We start from the raw sequence: 17,108 nt of genomic DNA, 5'->3' as shown, positions 1-17,108 counted from the left end.
TGCATCTGGCCCCATTCCTACAACCCTACCACCCCATTGTCAGGAGAACCCCACTGGGGAGCTTTCCCCAAATCAAAAGTTCCATTTGTGAGACTCCTGCCCCTGTGTGGCTATGTAAACTGGAGAAAGTAACAGCTTCTCCACCATCGGATGAGCGGCTCCCAGCCCCCACAGTGGCTTCCTAGATGGATTTGCCTAAATGTCCTCAAGGGCACTTCACAACCCTAGCCCACACCCACCACAAACCATGGTAAAGAGTTCTGGATCCAGGTCCCAGTTCTGTCACCAATGCTGTGCGACTTTGGCTAAGTCTTTCTGTCTCTCTGGGCCTTAGTGTTCCCCAGCCTTAAAATGGAAGGAGTCAGTGCTTGGAAAGATAAGAGACCCATGCAAAGAGGAGTTGTCCTTGATGTCCACTTGCCTTCCCCCAGGCATGAACCCAGAATCAGATCAATACTGACTCCCCCGCAAGGCCTTAGTCTCTTGTGCCTCCCTCCTCCCCTGGGGAAGGGTCTGAGGTTCAATCCCTGTTTGTGGAATGAAAACCAGTATGTTTTAGGACATATCCCCGCCTCTCCCCCCACTTAGGGGCTTCCCTGGTGGCTCAGCAGGTAAAGAATTCCCTGGTGCAATGCAGGAGACCGAGAAGAAGAGGGTTCGATCCCTGGATGGGGAAGATCCCCTGGAGAAGGGCATGGCAACCCACTCCAGTATCTTGCCTGAAGAATACCATAGACAGAGGAGCCTGGCGGGCTACAGTCCATGGAGTCGCACAGAGTCAGACGCGACTGAAGAGCCTGAGCACGCAGGCTGCTCTTCCCTGGGATTCTCCAGGCAAGAATACTGGAGTGGGTTGCCATTTCCTTCTCCAGTGCATGAAAGTAAAAAGTGAAAGTGAAGTCGCTGGGTCCTATCCGACTCTTCCGGACCCCATGGACTGTAGCCTACCAGGCTCCTCCCTCCAAGGGATTTCCCAGGCAAGAGTACTGGAGTGGGGTGCCATTGCCTTCTCCAGAGCATGCAGGCATCCCCTCCTTTGTCCTCATAATCACTCTGGGACACTGGTGGTCTTAGCCCTATTTTTACAGGTGGGAAAGATGGTCCGACTGACTTGCCAGAGGGGTGGGTGAGTAAGGAAGTGTTCGGTTGCTAACCTTCAGGGAAGGAGGGGCCTCACAGGCCACGCTTTCCTTCTACCAGCTAGTAGGTGGAGGGCACCTGGAAGCGCTCCCTGCTCTGGACCAGGGCAAAGGCAGGGAATCCCCTTCTGGGCACCTCCCGTTTTCCAGTTGCAGAAGCTCCCGGCTCGGAGGGGAAGAGAGGGAGCCAAGTGCACTCTGGGCACAGGAGGGTAGGAGGATCGGAGTCTGTATGCACCCTGGGGTTTTGCGACCCTGCGGCCCGCCCGGCTTCTAAAAGGCGCGTCCTCCCCGCACCGGCCCGGGGCTCACCGGCAGGACCGCGTATGTCTTCTGCGCCTGGTTCAGGCTGCGCACCAGCGCCCACTTGCCCTTGCCCGGCTGCTTGGCCCGCGCCTCTGCGACGTCGCCGGGGTCTGCGGCGTCCGCGGGGTCGCCGGGGTGGGCAGGAGGCTCCATGGCGCCGAGGGCCTGGTGGCGGTCGGCTACAGTGGCAGCACGTCTCGGGCTCCCTAATTCACCTAATCCCATGCGCGCCGGGGAACCCTAAACCCAGCCATCTGCCGCGGGCCCATGGCAACGGCGGCTTAGGTGACGCCTGCGGGCGGGAACTGGGAGGGCCCCCCCCCCCCCCACGGGCCGCTTTGCCCCCTCCCACCCTGGCTGGACCCCGACCACCGGACATCACTGGGGATTCCGGGCTGGCCTCACAGGGACCGCAGCCTGTGGCACCCAGGAACCGGGCTGCAGGGCTGGGCATAAAAGAGGCCCCTGGAACCTCACCTTGACTGCAGCTTTGAAGAAAATCAGTGTATTTTCTACAGAAAGAAACGTGGGGATGTTTTGGAATAGAACGCAATACACTTAGTGAATTTTTTTAAGACTAAAGGCCAACGGCATCAAAGATCTTTTTGGTCCCATGACTGCCTCTGGGGAGTGAGGGTGGAAAGAAGTATTGAGGTTGGAGGGGGAGGGGGCTCTGTGGGGAAAGCCTGGAAGAGTCTGTCTCTGGTCCTCCCCCACCCTCCCAGGCCACCCAATGGGTGAGCTCCAGCTCCAAGAGGAGGCACTGAGGCCTACAGGAGGGCAGTCCCTGGTCCCCAGGACAGCCAGACACCTCTAAGGGCTCAGACTAACCTGGCAGTGGGCATCAAGTCGGGCTCCTGTGTCCTGGCCACCACACAGGCTCCACTCCATGCTGGACCGCAAGCCACAGTGGCCACCGTCCACTCAGAAGGCATGGGATGCCCAGGACCTGCGACTCTCCTCCTACACCTGCCTTCTCCGCTCTCCCTGCTTAGCTTTATCTTCCCCCTCTTTTCTCCTACGCACTCTTCAAGGTCTCATTTTTGGCCCTCAGCATTGTCTGGAATTCTGGAAGACCCAACCTTCTGCTCTAGACAAGCAAACCAGGGTGGGGAACAGGGGAATGGCAAGGAAAGAGATGGCGATGCCTCACACAGAACCTGGAGCTGCCCCTCCGGACCTGACTTTCCTTCTACCCCCATCTCCATTCTAGCCTTGAAGACCCAGCACTCTGCCACCCAGCACATGGCTGACTGACTGCAGTGATTCCCAGCTACTTCCTGGGCCCCATCAGGGACACTGCTCTCAGGGGTCCTTCCCCGACTTAAGCCCAGAACAAGCACACATATCCCTCCCTGCCCACCCACTCAGGGGAGTTCATGGAAACAGGAACCAGACCCTAAGACACAAAGGAAGGGCTGGGGAATGGGCTTCTATCCTTCCATCTGTCCATTTAACCAACCTTCACAGGCTCAGACTAAGGCTTAGGGGATACCGTCCTCAGAGCTTCCAGCCTGGGGGATGGACAGACCCAGACACAGATAAGGGTGGTACCGCCAGACAAGGAACAGTTTAACCCTGGAGAGACAGGATAGCATGGCTGCCAAGAGGCTGGACTCTAGAACCAACACGAGTTTAATGCTGGCACGGCCATTCAGATGCCGTGGGACCTTGGGCAAGGTCCTCAATCTTTCTGTGCCTTTGTTTTCTCATTAGTTCAATGACAGTTTAACAATACCTCAGGAGGTGCTGCGAGGATTAAACAGGTTGTGTATAAGTCAGGTCAGTGCCTGTTAGAGCAAACGCTGTATGAGTGCTGGTGATTACTAACTGAGCAAGTCATGTTGTTGTGGTGGTGTGATTTTTCAGGCAGACACGAGGGGGAAGAGTGTTCCCAAAGAGGGAACAGCAAAGCACAGAGAAGCAGAGGTAAGAAGGAAGAGATGGTAAAATAGGTCTGGTTGGTGGAAAGAGACCCCCTGACAGAGAGCCAGTAGAGGACTGAGAGGCTGGCCCTCCCTGACCCAGACCCACTGCTCGACCCCGGAGTACCCAGGCCGCTCCTGAGCTGGAGCCTGGGAGTGGGCCCCTTCCCTGCAAGTTGCACACACCCCAGGCCTGGGAGGCAGGTCTCACGCCACTGGGCCCTCTCTGGAGTCACACCAGGTTCCCTCCCAGAGCCAGGGTTCATGGCTCCCCGAGCCTTGTCTCCGGCTGTCTGGTCACACAGGACAGGGCCCCCCAGGAGTGCGGAGTGCTCCACCAGGAATGCTTCACCTCCCTCTTCCCACCCTACCCCACCCAGCCACCAAGGCTCCACTTAGCCACGTGCCCCCTGGTCCCCACACTTCACTACCTTTTCTTTACTCCCTCTGCACCTCACACACACCCACAGTGCCACTTTCACCTCCACTATATCACCATATGGTCCAGTTCTGACCCCCCCCCAATTTTAAATATGGGGAGATTTTGGTTCAGAAGGGGTAAAAGGGAACTAACCAAAGATGCATAGCAAGCTGGAACAAAAAAAAAAAACCTTCGAGGAAATAATTATGCCAATTGTCATCAGCGAGTGATGTCAGCAAAGAGTAGAGAACTCTGCCAAGAACTCTTCAGAAACACCAAAACCCAGCAAAAATTGTCAGTCAACTTTACTAGAACTCTAGAAAATATGCACAAGTTGACAGTCACCATTGGAACACTTGAGGAAGAGAAAGGGGACTGAAACCCAGCAGGAGAACTGTGTGGTACTTCAACCCACTCATCCTTCTCCAGCCTCCACCTTGAGGATGGCAGCCTGTATCCTGCTGGGGGTTATTGGGCTCATAGGGAGAAGAACAGACCTTGATATCAAAGAATTATGGTGGTTTTAAACTGTCTGGGGACTCCCTGAAGGAACAGTACTAAAAGCTTGTCTTTATTCCCCAAGTAGGAACACCCCCAGGGTGGAGAAGTAGCTATGGAGGGCAGGGGTGGGGTAGGGGTCAAAAACATCCAAAGGAAAATGAACTATCCACTGCCTTCTGGGGGTGGAAATAAAAACAATTGGAGCAAACAACAGCTCCAAAAAGAAAAGCTCAAAAAGCCTGAAAGAAAGACAGGAGAATGAGGTGCTTCAGAGAAAAGGGGCTTTGAAAAGTATATACCGGGGAGTCTAGAAGACCACGTACACACCCAGGATTGGACAAATGTTCAGAGAAAGCATGAGATGACCGTAAGCTCTGACCTCAAGCTCCATGCAGACAGGGAATAAAGGCTAAGGCCGAGTTGTAAATGACCTGAGAGGGCATTAAAGTCACACCCAAACATACACACGCACAGCCCAGCTGTAAAGATCAAGATTTTCTAGGTTTTTTTTTTTTTTTTTTGGCTCTAGATCGTTTAGAGACTTCAGTGACCACACACAATAGAGAATGTAGTCGCCATAAAAATAGTTCAGAAAAGTCATTAAACAAAACAACAATTCACAAACAAACAACAACAACAACAAACCCTGAGGAGGCAGAGAATCCAACTTCCAGAATTATCACATTGTAATAATCAAAATGTCCAGTTTTCAACAACAACAAAAAAATGAGAGTTGCAAAGAAATAATAAAATATGGCCCATTCACAGGAAAAAAAAAAGTTGATAGAAAATTTCCCTGAGGAAGCCCAGACATTGGACTTAATAGACAAAGACTTTAATCAACAGTTTTAAATATGCACAAAGGACTGAAGGAAACCAGAACATCTTACCAAGTAGAGAACATCAGTAAAGAAACAGGAATTATAAAAAGGGACCAAATAGAATTCTGGAGTTCAAAAGTAACTAATATGAAAAATTCAGTATGTCATCAGCAGATTTGAAAAGGCAGAAAGAAAAACCAGCAAACCTGAAGATACTTGGAGATTACCCAGTCTGAGGAGCAGAAAGATAAAAAAGGATTAAGAAAAATGAGGAGAGACTAAGAAATCTACAAGATACCATCAAGTGGATCAACATATGCACAGTGGGAATCCCAGAAGGAAGGGAGAGAGAGGCAGAAAGAATATTTGAAGATATAATGACCCCAAACTCAATGAAAGATATAAAAATCTACACATCTATAAAGGTCAATAAATTCCAGGTAGTATAAACTCAAAAAAATCCTCACTGAGACGCATTATAATCAAACTGTCAAAAGACAAGGGCAAAAAGAGCATCTTAAAAACAACGAGAGAGAAATGACTCGTCATATACAAAGGATCTTCCATATGATTAGTTGCTAATTTCTCATCAGAAACCATGGAGACCAGAAGGCAGTTGGATGATATACTTAAAGTGCCAGAAGGAAAAACAACACGTTTCAAACAAGAGTTCTGTGTGTGGCAAAAATATCCTTCGAAAGTGAAAGAGAAACTTGAACTTCCCTGGTGCTACAGTGGATAAGAATACACCTGCCATTGCAGGGGACACAGGTCCAATCCCTGGTTCGGGAAGATTCCACATGCTGTGGAACAGCTAAGCCCACGAGCCACAATTACCGAGCCTGCACTCTGGAGCCTTAGAGACGTAACTACTGAGCCCACGTGCTGCAACTCTGAAGCCCAAGAGCCTAGAACCTGTGCTCTGTAGCAAGAGAAGCCACCGCAGTGAGTTCAGGTGCCACAACGAGGCGTAACCCCCCACTGCCACAACTAGAGAAAGCCCTCACACTGCAGTGAAGACCCAGAACAATCAAATCAAATAAATAAATAAATCACTTTTAAAAAGTGAAAGAGAAACTAAGACATTCCCAGATAAACAAAACTTGAGGGAGTTTATAGCTAGTAAACCTGCTCTATAAGAAATGCCGAAAGTAATCATTCAGGCCAAAATTAAATGGCATGAGACAGCAACTCAAGCCATACAAAGAAATAAAGAATCCAGTAAGGTAACTACAAAGATAAATATAAAAGCCTGCCTTATTGTTATTTTTGTTTTGTAACTCTGCTTTTTTCCTATGTGATTTAAAAAACAAATGTATAAAATAACAAATCTATGTTAATGGGCTCATAGCATATAAAGATGTAATTTCTGACAGTAACACTATAGAGAGAGAGGGCTGAAACTGTAATAGAGTGTTTATATACTACTGAAGCTACGTTGGTGTTAACCCCCACTAGCTTGTTATTAAATGTAAGGTGTTAATTGTAAACCCCAGGAGAAAAAAATCTGTAAACTCCAGAGTAACTGCTAGAGAGAGAGGGAGAAATGAATGAGAAGGGAACCAAAACAGTAGAGTGGGGAAAAAAATCAAACACAAAATAAGAGCTTGAGATTAGATATAGTAGATATGTACTATTATATATAAAATAGATAACCCAACAAGGACCTACTGTATAGCCCCCGGAATTGTATTCAATATTTTATAATAACTTATAAGGGAAAAGAATCTGAAAAAATATATGTGTATGTCTGTATCTATGTGTAACTGAAGCACTTTTCTGTGAACCTGAAACTAACACAATATTGTAAGTCAACTATACGTCAATAAAAAATAAATTAAAGAAATTTTTAAGTCATCATAGAGGAGTTGAGGGGAGGAAGATATGACATATAGAAAAATAGCAAAATGGCAGAAGTAACTCTAAATGGAAATGAATGTAACTCTCTAATTAAAAGGTAGCAGTTAGCATAATAGGCTAAAAAAAATAAAACATAATCCAATGATATGCTATCATATTTATAAGAGACTCACTTTCGATCCAAAGACAGAAATAGGTTGAAAGCGAAAGGATAGAAAAATATATCCAAGCAAAATAGTAACCAAAAAAGAGCTGGGGTGGCTATACTAATATCTGACAAGATGGGCTTTAAATCAGAAACTGTTACAACAGACAAAGAAAAACATTATATTTTAATAAAAGACTTAATCCAACTGTTACCAACAGTCCACAAATTTATCTTCAAACTTCACTCTGATCTATGAATCTGGGCAAAGTACATCTAGTCCCTCCACTGGCCTCACCATCGAGCCAGAAATCATATCTTACTTAAGCAGAGCAGCCTTCCCCGAGGTCCTCAAAGAAGCAGGTTACATGTACCATGGACCTCTGGGTTCTCACGAGCACTAGCTAGCCTTGCAACCTGGGGCAATTTCCTCTCCCTGAGACCACAGTCTCCCATCTGTACGTGAGGGGCTACCGCAACGCCTCAAAGCCTTCCCTGACACCACCCCCGCCACCCACCCCATATCACAGAAGCCTCCTCATCCCCAAGATCCCTTCCACCCACTCCACCCCCGCCTCTCCCAGGACTCCTGCTATCACAGTTCTGCTTACGGGGTGCCCTTGCTGTGTTTCAGGGCTGTCTCCCCCTTTGGTCTGGAAACTCCTCCAGGACAGGGAATAGTCAGTTTTATCTCTGCATCCTTTGTGCCCAGCCTGGTACAGAGAAGGGGCTGAGTGCCACTTTGCTGGGTGGGTGCATGAGACTGTGGCTGGAGGAAGTGGCTCCTGGTACACTAGGAACCTCCAGACACTGCCCCCTGCCACTCCCAAAGCCATCAGCATGATGGGTCTGCTCAGACTACCACAGGGTCCCTAGGAAGGAGCTCATGCTCAACAAATGTCCCTTCACCCAGCAGGGGAAGTCTGAGCTCCTCCCGAGCCCTGTGCCCACTTCTTGCACCTCACCCCTGTACCCTGCACAGCAGCCCCCTTGCAAGATCTCCTCTCCTTGCGTGCTGCCCCCCTCACCAGCATGGCTCCCTATCCTATCCAGACCTGCCCCAGCTCGTGTCTAAATTACTTTGTCTGGGCTTCAATTTCTTCACCTGCGATATTGACACAAAGATCCTTACCTCACTGCCTTATGACAATAAAATGAAATCAAGTATATAGAGTACCCAGCATATAGTAGGACCAATGTGGATGCTACTTAAAGGATTAGAATCCTTAGCAAATGAATAAAATTTTTTACTGAGTGAAGAGATTTGGATTCTTAACACATCTTTATGAAGATGTTTTTGGTGCCTGGTACTCATGAGGGCTCCACACAAAGGCTAGGATGGGACCCTCTACATACGGGTCAAGAATCATCATATTCTCTGTGGTCTCCTCAAAGAACTTATCCCAAATAAAGTGAAAGAAAAGAATGGAAAACCCTCATACACAGGAATGCTATTAATATGATTTTAGTAGTAGTCATTGTGGCAGTTAATCTTTTTTGAGCTGAGTCCATCACTGGGCAAGCATTGTCTAGTGTTATCATCTTTTGTCCTTAAATATCCCTTTGAGGCCTACCTGTCATTATGCCCTAGCCCTCCAAACCAAATGAGGGTGTAGCCACAATCACTCATTCACTCAGCACAGAGCTCCATCTTTGAGAGGGCTGGTACCAGGGCTGAGAGGCAGTGGGGGGCAGGATGAAGGCTGTCTCCCATTTCTGGGCTCACCAGGAGGCCCCAGTAAGGTAGGGGAAGAAGGTGGAGTGTGACCAGGCTCTAATGTGGGCAGGACAGGGAAGGGTCCCAAAGGCAGTGGCCACAGTGAGGCCTTAAAAGTCAGCCAGGAGATGGGAGACGAAGTGCTCAGGATGGGCAAGGGGCGGCAGGAGGAGGGAGGGGGACCTGGGAGGCAAATGAAAGAAGAAGCACTTTGAACCCCTCCGGGCATTTCAATTTCTCAGCAGACAGGCTGGCAAAGGAAGTTTTTATCCTTGTTTTGACAGATAAGGAAACTGAGGCTCAGGAAGGCTGAAGGACGCACTCAAAGTCCACAATAGCAAAGCCCAAGACGAGCTCAAGGCTGTGTGGCTGGCTGGCTTCCCAGAGCTGGGACCTCATTCAGGACCAGAGAAGTAACAAGAATGTGCTTTCTGTGTGAGGGGTGGGCAGAGCCAGGTTCAGGTGAGGTAGGCCAGGGTTTGGAGGCAGGTTGGGGGAGGGTGGCCATCGAGGCAGAGATCTCCTGAGGGAAAACGCCCTTGGGGACTATGGGTGACCCAAGCCTTTCCTCTGGAGTCTGCAAATGTCCCCATTCGCCCATCTCTGCCTGCAGCTCAGTTCCTGGCACCCAGCCAACACTCGGTGACAGTGACCTTCCCTTTTTTGGTGGTCTTGGCCATCTCTGACAGTCCTTTGAACGGACTCTCAGGCCGAGGGGCTCTAGAGGGGGTCTCCTCCAGTCCCAGGACAGAAGTCTGTCTCTCCCGATCCTACCTTCTCACACACAAATCCACATACTCACACTCAAACACGCAGCTGCTGGATGAGGCTGCCCATTGGTCCCAGATGGTCCTGAAGGACATGAGGCCACTGGTCAAGCCCCCAAGGGCACACCCCCACCAGCCCAGGGGCCTGGTGCCAGGCCAACCTGGCGCAGGGCCCACATTCCTGGCTCTGGAGACCAGGAGCTCATTAGAGCCTCGGGCTAATCACGGGGAAGGGCTGAAGGTCAGGGGCCATTGTGACCCTGGGAAAGAAGAGGGGCTGGAGGACTCAGCTAGGGGCAGCACCTCTGCTTCTTCCCCATATTACCCAGGGGCTGCAGCTCCAGCCATGTCACCCCTGACTCACTGCTCCCCAGGCAGGCTCAAGGCCCTTCCGGGTCTGGCTTCAGTAGACTTGCCAACTTCCTCTTCTCTTTCCCCAAGAGTTTTCCTACATTTGGGCCTTTACTCATGCTGTTCCATTGCCTGGAACACCCAGGGATTTGGAGATATATATAAATAAGTAATTTCTGACCAGCGGGGTGAGTGCAATGAGAAAGGGAGGTCCCAACAGACATCTCAGAGGGAGAAGTTCTAGACTGAGCCTGAGAGAGTCAGGAAAAGTTTCACACCTGGGTTTTGAAGCATAGATAGGAGTTTTCTAGGGTTATTCCTGGCATAGAAAGACGAAGGCCAGGGGGGTAGGGGGAAGCACTCACCTGCTGAAGAATCACCATTGTCCTTGGTCAAATGCTCCTGCTGCCCGCCTGGCCAGACACGATTCTGCAGGGGAAGAGACCATAGCAAGCCTCTGAGCAGGCCAGCCCTGGAAGCACTGGGCCTGCCTGGGGTCACCTGGGCTCTTCCCAAAGCCCAGCCCCTCCTCCCTCTGGGGAACCCTCTCTGGCTTCTCTCCCTCTGGCCACAGCCCAGCCTGTGTGACCTGAGCCTCTGCCACTGTCACCAGCTCCACTGCCCAGAGCAGCTGAGCTGTTCTCTCACTGCTGTTATTCAAAGGTTTCCAAAGGGCTCCTAAAGTAGCAGCAAGTGCAGCCCCGTTCACCCAGACACATGGGCAAAGGGGCCCAGAGAGGGACCAAGACTTGCCAAAGGTCACACAGCAGGGCAGGGCAAATTCAGGACTAAGACTTGGTCTCTAATCACCCAGCTCAGGGCTGCCCCAGGAGTGCAGGTGACAGGGACAGGCTGGCCCAAGAGGAAGGTCAGGCTGAGCATGACCTGCTCATGACAGCCCCTGCCTTCAGGATGGTGACCCTAATTTTTGTGTTTAAGGCCCAGACTGTGCCTCTAAAGCTTGCCTCCCTGCTTTCTCCCTGCCCTACCCTTGCCCTTAGGCCATCCTCAGCACTCACTCTTGAAATATGCCAGCCCTTTTCATACCTCTTGTCCTTTGCATACTCTGGCCCCTCTGCCTGGAACTCAAATTCCTACCTAGGTTTCATGGCACCTCCTCCAGGAAGCCTTCCCTGATCATCCCCAGGCTGCCAAGAGCTCTGATGTTTCCCTCTGTCTAGCCCTGACTATATGCATTTGCTGTCTGGGCAGGGTCTGTCCCACCCCTGCTTCCAAAGTAGGGGAGTTGATCCAGGGCAGGGTGTGGGGCTCAGCTATTACCTCATACAGCCCAGGGCCAGATCCATGGCCAGCTCAGGAAGAACTTGTGGGGCTGAGCGTGGTGATCAATGTCAACCCCAGCCCATAGGCTCTGGCATGAGGCCCCTCTGGTCCCCTACCTGCCTCCCAGGATGAGAGGATGAGCATCAATTTTTCATAAGGTCCATTCAGAGGCACTGGGGCATTTGATCCTCTGCCCATGACACTGCCTGATACCTGAGCCCTGACCCCTGCCCTGGGGCTCCAGGATACAGCAGGCACACTGTCTTTCTGGAGACTGCACTCAGCCCGGGTACTTGGCTGGGAAGAGAATTCAACAAGGACTGCCCAGCTGTGGTGCTGGGCTTTCATGGCTTTAAGCGGGCGGAAAGGGGTTGTTGAAAGGGAGTAGAATTTAAGGGCCAAATGTAAGGGAAAAGCTACAAAATAGACTTTTTTTCCCTAAAAATAAAAACTAATCCCTGTTCAAGTTAATTACTTTTTAATTGACAACAGGGAACAGAGAACTGATTGTACATGTCCACGGAGGAGCCAGAATACTGGAATGGGTTGCCATGCCCTCCTCCAGGGATCTTCCTGACCCAGGGATCAAACCCGCATCTCTTATGTCTCCTGTATTGGCAGGCAAGTTCTTTATAATTAGCACCACCTGGGAAGCCCTTGGGAGAAGGCAATGGCACCCCACTCCAGTACTGTTGCCTGGTGGGGCTTCATCTCCCATTTCACAGATGGGAAATTTAAGGCACAGACTAAGTGACTTACCCAAGGAGAGAGAGAAAGAGATAGTGGCTGAGAGAGGCCTAAGGAGACAAAGAGTCAGGGGCAGAGGACTCTCTCTGCCACTCCTTTCCCCCACCCTCTGCATGTCATTCCCAGCCTCCCTTCCCGTCCCAGCTCTTGTCAGAGAGATGGCAGGGGGCCCAGACGGGGAGCAAGTAGGGGGCAGTAGCTCCAGGGTGGCCCGAGCCCCTGACTCCCCCGAAATTTAGCAAACCTTTCTCCCAGTGCCCAGGAGAGTGAGCAGCCTGTGCTTACCTGGCTCCCAGCTGCCCGGCACCCGCGCTGCGCTGTCACCTGCAAGGAGGGCTCAGGAAGCTGGGGTGGGGGGCCTGGGCCAGCCTGCAGACATGCAGCCCCTCCTCTTCAGCCTCACTCTGGGCCTTGCTCTGGGGTCGTTCTGGGTTTTTCACAGCATGACTCTCTCTCAGTCTCTCCCTTTCTCTCCCGCCCAGGACAGCTCTCTGGCCAGCACGGCTGCCCTCTCCTTCCCACTCCGGAGCCTTCCCCCAGGAGGCGGAGTCGGAGGGCCCTCGAAGGTCTGGGTGTCGTGACATCAGCCTGGGAGGCGGGCTGTGCCGCCCAGGGCCCTGGCAGGGAGGACCGGCCACCCCGCGGGGAGGCAGGGGCACCGAGGCCTTTCTCGGCTGTGCAGCTGACCTGCATGGGGACAGGCCTGGGGCCCCTCACGCCAACCTCAACTGCCTCCTATCCTTTGCAGTAACACCCACCACCTGCTCTCAGCACCTAGGCTCTCTGGAAACCTCGTTCTGATCCTGACTCGGACACTGATTTGCTGGGTCCGGGCCCTTGCCTGCTCTCTGCTACACCTGGTTCCTTCTCTGCAAAATGGCTGTGAGAGCAAAGGACCAGCAAGCAGGGACGGAGGTAGTGAGCCCTGCCTCCTGGCCCTTCCTCCCCACCCCACACACACTGCCATTGCCTCAGGCCACTTCCTGAGGGCTCCCCTCTGAGGTGTCCCCTGAAGCTCATCACTTCACCACCAACCCACAGCTTGTTCTGTGGGGTAAGGGACGGGGGTGCCTGTGGTCACTCATCATCCAGGAAACTTTGTCAAACCTGCTGACTGTGTGACTCAGGCAAATTGAAGTGGAAAATGTGATTTTACAGTAGGGGAGGAGAGTGAAAAAGGAAGAATAAATAGTGTTCGCTATTAGCGTCAGGGAAGACAGTGACGCCCAGGACTCCCCGCTGAGACCTGGCCCTTGCACTTAAGGGCCCTTAGCCTGCAGTGACCCTGGCAGCCGCCCCAGACAAGCAGGCCTCTCCAGGGAGCTTTGGCCGGGGTGGAGGGAGGCGCTCTTTTGAATTCTCTGTAACTGGGATGTGCCTGAGGGAAGGGGCCACCTAGCTGCCACCCACAGGATGGTGTAGGGCACCCAGTGTGGAGGGGGGAACCAATGGCCCAATGGCGCCCCCTGGAGAGCAGGGTTGGGCATCCAGCCTGTGCCTGGAGCACCTGGGTGAGGACAGCACCGGAACTCAGCCTCTGCGGGGGCGGGGGCCCCCTCAACCTGACAATCTTGACCCCTGAAGACCCCTAGCTACGGGAGTGTGTTTGACCAGGAGCCCGTGATACGAGTTGCTCCCGGACCCCGTCCCTGCTGCTGGACTCCCACCCGTCGTCTGGGGAGGTTCCTCTTGGTACCTAGCACCCCCTAATCATCTGCTGCCAAGCATCCAAGAGTGGGCGGGCAATGGTGTCAGCCTCACACGGATGGGAAAATTGAGCCCTGGTGAGGAGATGGTGTTCCAGGCAGAGTGCAGGGATGGAGGGAAGCAGTAAGGAAGGGGGTGAGGGGTCGGGCATGTGTTTCTCTCCAGATGCTGTGTAGCTACACCTACTCCCACCTGGGGCCAGGCACTAAGCTAAGGTGGGCACCTCATTCATCATGTCCTTCTCTCCGTCTTAGGGGGAAATATTGGTCTTAATTCAGTTATTTCTCTCTTGTTCCCCTCCCTCAACCCAGTCACAAAGTTCTGTCCATTCTATCTCCATAATGTACCCGGTTTCTCCTTCCAGCCCTGGCTTTCTGGCTTGAGCTGCCGGCATCTTCCCAACAGCCTCCACTCTGGTCCACACCCCATCTGTGCCCCCACAAGCCCATCTCCTTTTTGGCCTCCTTCACGCAACTGCCCCCAGCAGGCTCTCACATCACCTCACCACTCATTCTGTGTCCCTCCCCAGTCTGTAGACTGCCCCACAGAAGGCACTGTGGCTGTCTCCCTGCACCCCCAGTGCCTGGGACAGACATGGAAGGCCAGGTGAAGGGACAACTGAGTGATCCCCATGACAGCAACCCTGTTCCCCGCGGGGAGCGAGGGAGAGCAGGGCCCAGCCTCAGCTGCGACTACCTCATGCGACTCTCAGACCAGAAGACAGTCCCCCAGGCCCAGGAAACGTCCCCTTCACTGTCATTCCAGGGACAAAGACACAGGCAAGCCTCTCTGGAATCGTGGTAACATTTATTCTGAGAACAGAACAGGTCTCCACTCACCTGACCCCTGAGCTCGGCCCTGAGGGGTGAGTCAGGGTGGCACAGAGCAGGAGCCCCACCCATCTTCAAATGGGGACTTGAGGCCCGTGGGAGCTGCAGGTGCACCAAGCAAGCAGAGCAGCTGCTCTCCCCACCCAACCTCCAGCCCCAGCCTGAAAGACCTCCATCTTCACATACCCAGGCCCCAGGACCTTCTGGGACCCAGATCATCACACAGCCAGGAGACAGCCTGGCCCACCCAGAGGGGTGGGAAGCAAGGGCAGGACTGCTGAGCCAGTTTTGTTTGAGAAGGGGGCAGGGGACAGTGCCCAGCCCCCAGGCAGAAGCCCATGCAGATCACCCAGTTGGCCCTGGGTTCCCCCATAGCCCAGGTGCACGTGGCTGAACAAAGACCCACATGTGGGCCCGAGGTTCCAGGCTGGCTTATCTGGCCCTTGCCTCTCCACCCAACTGTCGAGTCTTCCTTTCCAATAGACATTGAGAAGTGGTGATTACATGACCGTGTATAGTGCATACGCATACAGAGATCTACAGAGAAAGGGTACTGTTTTGCCCTTATTCAGCACTTGTTAGGAAGAGTGCTGACAAATGAGAATTATTGGCCCCACTTTGCAGAAGGGGGAAATTGAGGCACAGGAGGTTTAAGCAACTTGCTCCTGGTCATACACAAAGTCCTCACCCTAGGCTCAGGTTCAGGAAAAGGAATCCTCTTGTTCTCCTTGTCCTTCAGTTCCTGGCCCCTCCCATGTCCCAGGACCAGGACACAGGGGCAGAGTGGGCTGGAGTAAGGAGGCAAAGTCAAGGATCCAGCAGATCCAGCCAGGACACTGCACCGAAGAGCCAGATCTGGAGCCAAAAAGTCAGGTTTCCCTGTAGGAATTCCCAGCAAGGCCACAGGAATTCCCCATCTTGAATCAACTGGACTTTTTCATTTACATCACCGGGTCTGGAGCCCAAGAAGGACACAGAAGAGACCCAAAACTGGCCACAGCCCTAACACTCTAAGAACACAGCTGACGCCAGTTGGCAAAGCATCCCAGTACAAACCCCTGTCTTCTTCATCCACCTCCAGACCTCCTCTGAGAAGGTATGACCTCGCTCATGTCCCTCCCCAAGCAGATCAAAATAAAATCAGAGGATCACAGGAAGTGGAGTTTAAGAAGAAAAAAGGGTTCAGGCTTTCAGTTTTCCTTTAAAAACCCCTGGTTAAAATTGAGAGTTAAAACAGAAAAATATAAAACATTGAGGACTAAAAGGAGCATTTTGGTCCGGGCAGCAAGAGGGTTATGGCTCCTCAGCCGCGTTTTTGGGGAGAATGTTGGTGGAGGTGCCTCTGGTCAGGTAGTGGATTTACCATCTCCTGCCAAGCATGATGGGCGACCTGCAGGCTAGAGACCATCACCCCAGAGCCTCTGCTCCGAGGAAAAGCCCAGGTTTTGCAGCAGAGCGTGCCCTGGGAGCGAGTGCCTCCCATGGAGTCCCCACACCCGCCTCCACCTGCTGGCCCACTACACCAGACACACTCCTTCCCACATCAGGGCAGTGGGGGCAGGATGCCCTTCCTCGACACCACTGCCACCGCCTCTCCAGGGACCCTAAGCCAGAGGCTGGGAATGAAACGGAACCTAGGAGCAGGCGACGGCAGCCCCTCTGGGCATCTGCCTCCGAGAGGACCTGAGAGCAGAGGAGAGACCCAGGACGGCCGCCAGGTCTCCCGGAGCTATGCGGAGGGCCTGGCTCCATCGGGGGTCTCACGGACATGTTTACTCATTTGGCAAATCTCCTCTGAATAAATGAACGACAGGCAGGTGAGTGGGTAAGACTGGAGAACGGACAGATGTCACCTGCACACTTCTCTAATTCCAGCCTCAGCAGGAACCCAAGAGCCAAGCAGCCTTTCATGGTGGCTCGAAAACCAGATGAAGATGACAGAGACAGCAAGTCTGGGACACAGGGCAGGGCCTGGGGACATGTGGGACAAGGGTGGGCCTTGGGGATGTGGCAGTTCGTGTGTAAACAAGTGACATCTTGGCACTCTGTTGGCAGACAGCAGGGCCTCGGGAAAAGGTTTTCAGTGGACAGAGTCCCTTAGCCATGGTGGCAGTTGGGGTAGGGGGTGCTATTTTAAATCTCAGGCAAGAAGACTCCTCCATGAGAAGGGAATGCTTGGGGGTCCTTGGGACACTTAGGCCCAGAGCGGGGCAGAGACCTCCCAAGGTCACACAGCAGGTCAGTGCAAAGGTGGGAAAAGGACCCCGGTGTCCTGCTCCCAGGCTAGTCCCTGGCCAGGGTGGGGACATGCAGAGGTGATGAGAGCTGCAGGTGCAGGTAGGTGGGCGGGTATCAGACGGCCGTGAGGGAGGCACTGCTGAGCACGCGCACAGCGACGGTGCCCGGCAGGTCGCTGGGCTGCCGGCTGTTGCGGTCCCGGAGGTGGAGGGTGTGCAGGGCCTGGAGGTCGTCCGCGTTGGCTTTCAGGTGCACCTGGCCCAGGAACTCATCTTTCAGGACTCGGTGGTTCCAGATCTGGAAAGAGACAGAGGATGGTGAGGGTCATCGCTGAGGACAGGAGCATGGT

The 17,108-nt window shown here is 52.7% G+C and overlaps 2 protein-coding genes across 4 annotated transcripts in view; both read right to left on the bottom strand.

Moving 5' to 3' along the window:
* MYO7A (myosin VIIA) overlaps positions 1–12,463 on the bottom strand; it is a 104,213-nt gene extending 91,750 nt beyond the window's left edge. The window contains exons 1-2 of the mRNA XM_055549164.1: positions 12,270–12,463; positions 10,319–10,382 (exon numbers count right to left, since the gene is read on the bottom strand). Coding sequence (XP_055405139.1) covers positions 10,319–10,336 — 18 coding nt within the window. The 5' untranslated portion in view covers positions 10,337–10,382; positions 12,270–12,463. The remainder of the gene's footprint in view (positions 1–10,318; positions 10,383–12,269) is intronic.
* A 2,016-nt stretch (positions 12,464–14,479) lies between these two features.
* The window catches only part of CAPN5 (calpain 5), a 56,313-nt gene continuing 53,684 nt past the window's right edge, over positions 14,480–17,108 (bottom strand). For all 3 annotated transcript variants that reach the window (XM_055549159.1, XM_055549161.1, XM_055549162.1), the window contains one exon: positions 14,480–17,056. In XM_055549159.1, coding sequence (XP_055405134.1) covers positions 16,874–17,056 — 183 coding nt within the window. In that variant the 3' untranslated portion in view covers positions 14,480–16,873. The remainder of the gene's footprint in view (positions 17,057–17,108) is intronic.

This window comes from Bubalus kerabau, chromosome 15, assembly GCF_029407905.1.
Source record: "Bubalus kerabau isolate K-KA32 ecotype Philippines breed swamp buffalo chromosome 15, PCC_UOA_SB_1v2, whole genome shotgun sequence".
In the NCBI taxonomy this organism is placed as follows: Eukaryota; Metazoa; Chordata; class Mammalia; order Artiodactyla; family Bovidae; genus Bubalus; species Bubalus kerabau.
The sequence above is the reverse complement of the archived record's forward strand: the minus strand, read 5'-3'. Positions and strand labels throughout refer to the sequence as shown.